Source organism: Poecilia latipinna, unplaced genomic scaffold (genome assembly GCF_001443285.1).
Source record: "Poecilia latipinna isolate Pla-1442-1.1 unplaced genomic scaffold, P_latipinna-1.0 Scaffold1402, whole genome shotgun sequence".
Taxonomy (NCBI): domain Eukaryota; kingdom Metazoa; phylum Chordata; class Actinopteri; order Cyprinodontiformes; family Poeciliidae; genus Poecilia; species Poecilia latipinna.
The window spans coordinates 95,594-101,471 of NW_015114018.1; the positions used below are offsets into that span (position 1 = coordinate 95,594).

The following is a 5,878-nucleotide window of genomic DNA, read 5'->3' on the forward strand; positions in this document are numbered from 1 at the left end:
GGGGCGCTATTTCCTATACTTCTGTTTTTATTTTCTTTTGAAATCTGTGATATATTTTCACCTTTAGGAAGGAGTTTCCCTCTCAATGTACTTCAGCACAGCTCAGTTTTCAACAAGTAGCTTTTGGTGTACTTCTAAATCTGCTCCTTAGTTGCATCTTTTCGGTCCTGTTACTGCCTCTAGTGGCGTGGGGGTGGTAACACAACCAATCTAATTACATTACTAAATCAGAATACCAAAGTCTTTATTATGTATTATTAATTCTGGCATTACTGGAACAGTAAAAGATAAAGTCCCTCACAAAAGAACATACCTTTTCATTTTCTTAAGGAAGTAGAGCTAATTATATGACGTAAATAAGACCTGGAAGTGGTTCCAGTTTCACTCGATGGCCAACCTGCTGAAACTGTGGCAAATTTTAAATACCTCGAGTCATTCCTGGACAGTCAGCTCAACTTTGCTGAAAACACTGACTATGTCTTTAAGGTAACGGTTCAATAATATACATGGCACTGTAAAAACAAAGATGTGAATTGTTGCTTATATCTTTAACAATCCTGGTTGTAACAACCTGGGTTGTTATTCTTCTGTACCTAATTCATTTGTTTATTGACTTTTGCTCAATTAAATTTCTTACATATACATTGTGAATGGTATTTTTATTATAGTTGATCATGTTGTTTTTCATGTCTGCTTATTTCTTTTGTTCCTCCCATAATTGATGGAGATATATAGATATTATTTATAATGTATAAAGGTATTGTTTGTCATTTAATTAGCTCTACATCCTTAAGAAAATGAAAAATATGGTGTTTTATAAGATAATTTATCTTTTACTGTTCCAGTAATGCCGAAATTAATAGTAAATAATAAAGACTTTGGTATTCTGATTTAGTAATGTAACTAGTTAGTTGTATTACCACCCCCACGCCACTAGAGGCAGTAACAGGACCGAAAAGATGCGACTAAGGAGCAGATTCAGAAGTACACCAAAAGCAACAGAATTTGTTAAAAACTGTGAGCTGCGGTGAAGTAAATAAAATAGAGAAGTTCAAATACATTGAGAGTGAAACTCCTTCCTAAAGGTGAAAATATATCACAGATTTCAAAATAAAATACAAACGGAAGTATAGGACATAGCGCCCCCTTCACTTCCGGATTTGCATTAGAAAAGGTAGATGGAAACTCTTTTGAAAAAATGTCCGTAAGTTTTATGGCGGATTTTCCCATTTTTGAAAACGTGTTAACGTTTTCCAAATATGTTCTGACGCAGCAAACTCTCCCATCCACTGGTGAGTCTGTGCCTTACCAGAGCCACAAAGCTTGGAAAATTGTTACAGTGCAAACCTTCAGCTTGGAGGACTCCCTCCATTTGTGTGGTTCATGCTAGCTCGCCACCCATACCTTCTGTTTTACAGCGCCATCATCTGGCAAAATTAAGCTCTGCGTAGGTTTACATAAAAACAAAAGTGGCTAATTCACATTTGTTTTTTGCAACATTTTCCAAGTTTGCCGTATGAATGGATGGATGGATGGATGGAAATTCAATTTGACAGTTGGATGGAAATATAACCAGTGACACTTCGTGGTTATCGACGTGATTGAATGTAGCACTTTAGCCACAGCCTTCAATAAGTACTATGTTGGCATAGCGCTTTAGCATTAGTGCCATAGAGCACATCGTATCTTTGATGTGCTCTATCCATGCAGAGTCACGCTCTCTGTAAATCCTGAACTGTGAAATGGCGACGGTTCACTGAAGAACCAGGCAGATCCAAAGCAGAACTGTCTGTGGCTCAAATCCCAACATTTCAGGTCGTCTCCTCTGCTACTCCTGTAGGATTCCTCAGACTGGGCTCTACATACTGATTGCTCAGCGCTGTACCAGCTAACCCCAGTTAGTGTCCTGCAGCTGAAGGTGAAGCCCGGCTGTGTTGGAGGGCAGCGTGAGGGTGGAGCAGAGACATGCATCTCAGGCTGAGTTAATCTCTCCTACACTGTTACAAGTGAAGTGTGGAAGTGTCTGCATGTGAAGCAGCGCAGCATCATCGCACCCACCTGTCGTCTGGGCGGCGTTGCCATGGAAACACGCTGCCACGATGAGGCACAGCAGCAGACTCCGGCCCCCCTCCATGATGGATCTGCCCTCAGGTTTTTCTCTTCCTGAAACAAACAGACAAGTTGGAGATGAAGAGGAGCAATCTGCACAACAGCTGGAAGTGGGAGGTCCAGCTGGGCGGTGGGAAACCAGAGCCAGAACCAGAAGTGAAGTCAGGTGAAAAAAATATATACCTTAATATATTTCAAACATACTTACATTTGTGAAAGTACATTTTAAGTATACTAAGTATTAAGTGTACTACCTATAAATATATATGAAGTATACTAAAAGTATACTTGTACCAAATTCTAAATTATAACTTTAAACATACTTAAATCTAATTGTACCAAAATACACTTTTAAGAAATATATTAAATAAATGTATACTTTAAGGCAGTGTTTTTTCAACCTTTTCTGAACCAAGGTAATTGTTTTAATTGAAAAAATCCCGAGGCACACCACCAACCAAAAATGTAAACAAAGATACTCTGTAGCCGCCTATATTACATATATAGTCATTCTCAAAGTGTCTTGAATAGGAATCAAATAAACACAAAAAATTATTTTATCATATTTTACATTTCTTATATCAAATTGCACTTAACATGTCCCCTTCAAAAATACACCTGAACAGCCACAACACTGTGGTGTGATCACGAATTCTCTCAATTCACAATTCCAAGTTAGACAACAACACAACTGGACAACAACCGGTGGAAATGAAATGAGGGTCACAAAAGGAGCCCAGAGGGACGAAGGATGCTAACATTATATTGTTTTTGCTTTTTTGTCAGTATTGCAGGCTAATGTTGGTGACCAAGCTTTGCAATAAACATCCAGTCAGAGAATGGTAGGTTTATTTGTTGGCATTGAATTACATTACTAACGCATACACCAATGGGCGGCAATTACACTTAAAAAAAAAATTTACTCTAACATAATGTCACTCAAATAATTTATATATATATTGTTGAAATATAAAATGTAACATGTTCTTTTTTGGTTCATTCCCAGATAGTCTAACATAGTCAGTATTGATGAAAATGTTTTTGTTCTGTTCTGCAGATGCTGCTCTACAGCTTCGGAGGTGGCCTAGCTATCCGTCGCAAATGTAACAACGAACACTTCATTGAAAAAAAAAATAGAAATGAGAGGTTCACATTAAAATGTTCTTTTATTTTAATTCTCTGTTTTTGAATTTTAAAAGTTTTGTTCTTTAAAATAATACATTTTAGTCACATTTAAATTTTTATGTTCATTGTGTTCACTTCTGACTTGTAAACTGATTATTTATGTAAAGTTTATAAAGTTGAGTAATATTGGACAATTTTAAAACATTGGTAATAAAACAAAATATTTGAATTACCTTGAACATCTTGTGTAATTAATCTTTCCATGCAATTGTAGTGTAGTTCTGTATGTAATGTACAAAATAGTAAAGTAGGAATAAAGAAGACTTTTATGAGTAATTAAAATTGTACTTTATTAGCAATAGCAGTAAATCAAAAATAAAAATTAAGTGTAATTTAAATACATTAATAATATATTAGCAGTATATTTAAAATATATTAAAAGTATATTTTTAATATAATTCTATGACAGAATTAGTACACTGAAAATATACTAATCAAGCTCTTGAATACTACATAAAAAAGTATACTTAAAGTATACTAAGTACTACTTGAAGTTGTTCCAAAAAAGTATGTTGAAGTATGCTAAGTATACTAAAAGTTGTAAATTAATGCTATTTAAATACTATTAAAATATACTAAGCACAAAAAAGTTGTTCCAAAATAGTAGTTTAAGTACATTAATCAAAGTATGCTAAAGTATGTTAAAATTTAATATACTAAAGTATACCTTTTTTTTTTTTACAAGGGCAGCCCTCAAGCAACAAGAGCTCAGAAATAAAAGATGAAGAATATGAAGCAGAAATCCCGACAACATTCCAGGCAAAGTGGACAAAGACTGAACAGGGTCACAAGTATTCAGCCCACACCCTCAGTCCCATCATCCTGCTGCCTCCTCCGCATGTTCGCTTTTGTTTGGACCCAAATGAAGGCAGGATGTAAAATGAGGAGATTTAATGAAGAAAACAGTCCAAAAACCTCCAAGCTGTCACAATGGGACCAGGAAATGAAGTGGCAACCAAAAAGGTAAGCAACAGTGGTGGGTGCTAATCCGCTAATGTGCTAATAGTGTTGCTAATTATTGTTTAGTGCCGTAATGTTTTTGATAACTTTGAAAACATTTAGTGCTATTAACTTCCCCTAAGCTAATTTTTCCCCAAAAATTCTAATGCACAGATTTACTTTTGTAAACTTTAATCCTCTGGAGGGCGATGTAACACGTGTGTCACTCACACAAGGCGGGTAACAGGGTTGAAGTTAGCATACTAGCATTAGCTTCTACTAGGTATCATTATTAGTCCTTTATACAGGAAAATCTTTTCGTACTGTCAAAACAGACCCGTTAACAAGGGATACCTGTTACTATGTTGCTTTAGCGCTTTAGCATTAGCTACCACTAAATAACATGTTGGTACAATGTCTTAGTTTTCACATGGCCTTTGTTTATGCTCAGTGTTTTAAGTAAGCGCAGCTAGCTTTGCCGTTAGCGGTGAGCGGAGCAGAGGAACAGGAAGGAAACTAATCAACACAGAAGAAACATGGAGACAAAAACACATTCCAGGACTGCAACAGATGATGGTTTAAAAAACAGAAACTTTAACCCAGTTGTTGCCTCAGTTGTTTCAATAAATCTTTCTTAATTAGAACAAAATAGGAAAATTCTGCATTAAAAAAGGCATTTTAAAATTATACTGATTATATTGTTTATAATTATGAAGAAAATTTCCACATTGATCCATTTTCATGATTTATCTTTGGTTTGTGGTTGAATAACTATAAATATGATGTGAATGACACCAGGATCTTGATTTATTTCATGGCACTGCCATAATTTTTCATGAAATGAGTCGATGATCTCATTGGACGCAGATGTTAAAAGGAAGATGAGTTAATTAAAGTCAGACTGAAACATTTTAGAACCGCGTCTCCTGGTTGCTTCATTCCGTTTCCCAGCAGCGTTTCCTCCTCTCAGGTCAGGGGTCAGAGTGACGCCTCGCAGGAACCGCAGCTCGCAGAAACAACCGTAAATCTGTTGCAGTCACAGGAATCAGCTCACAACCACAGGAAGTGATGTGGGTCACACATCGCCGGAGGAGCCGCTCCGTCAGGCAGTTTAGTTTTGATTTGGGCGAATATTCCTGAGCGATGCCTGCGGAGAAGCTGCATCTGATCATTACTGTGGGCTCTGCTGCCCATACATCGGACCAAAGGCGACACATTTACAGATTACATTTAGATTCTTGAATCTGCTCCAAACAGTCGCTGCAGGTTTTCCAGAGCCTCGAAAATCTTAAAATTAAACCTTTCAGCTGAAGCAGGAAGATGGAGGACAGACGGATGGGAAGGAGAGAGACAGCAGCACCATCGTCACGAATCCAGCTTCGGTTCAGTGATTGGTTCATTTCTTTACTGGGGTCAACCACCCCCAGTAACGGGGTCAACCACCCTTAGTAACGGGGTCAACCACCCCCAGTAACGGGGTCAACCACCCTTAGTAACGGGGTCAACCACCCCCAGTAACGGGGTCAACCACCCTTAGTAACGGGGTCAACCACCCCCAGTAACGGGGTCAACCACCCTTAGTAACGGGGTCAACCACCCCCAGTAACGGGGTCAACCACCCTTAGTAACGGGGTCAACCACCCCC

The 5,878-nt window shown here is 37.7% G+C and overlaps 1 protein-coding gene across 1 annotated transcript in view; it reads right to left on the reverse strand.

The window, feature by feature from the left end:
- col6a4a (collagen, type VI, alpha 4a) overlaps positions 1–5,878 on the reverse strand; it is an 80,359-nt gene that overhangs the window by 42,564 nt on the left and 31,917 nt on the right. The window contains exon 4 of the mRNA XM_015056730.1: positions 2,059–2,163. Within this exon, the coding sequence (XP_014912216.1) occupies positions 2,059–2,134 (76 nt within the window). The 5' untranslated portion in view covers positions 2,135–2,163. The remainder of the gene's footprint in view (positions 1–2,058; positions 2,164–5,878) is intronic.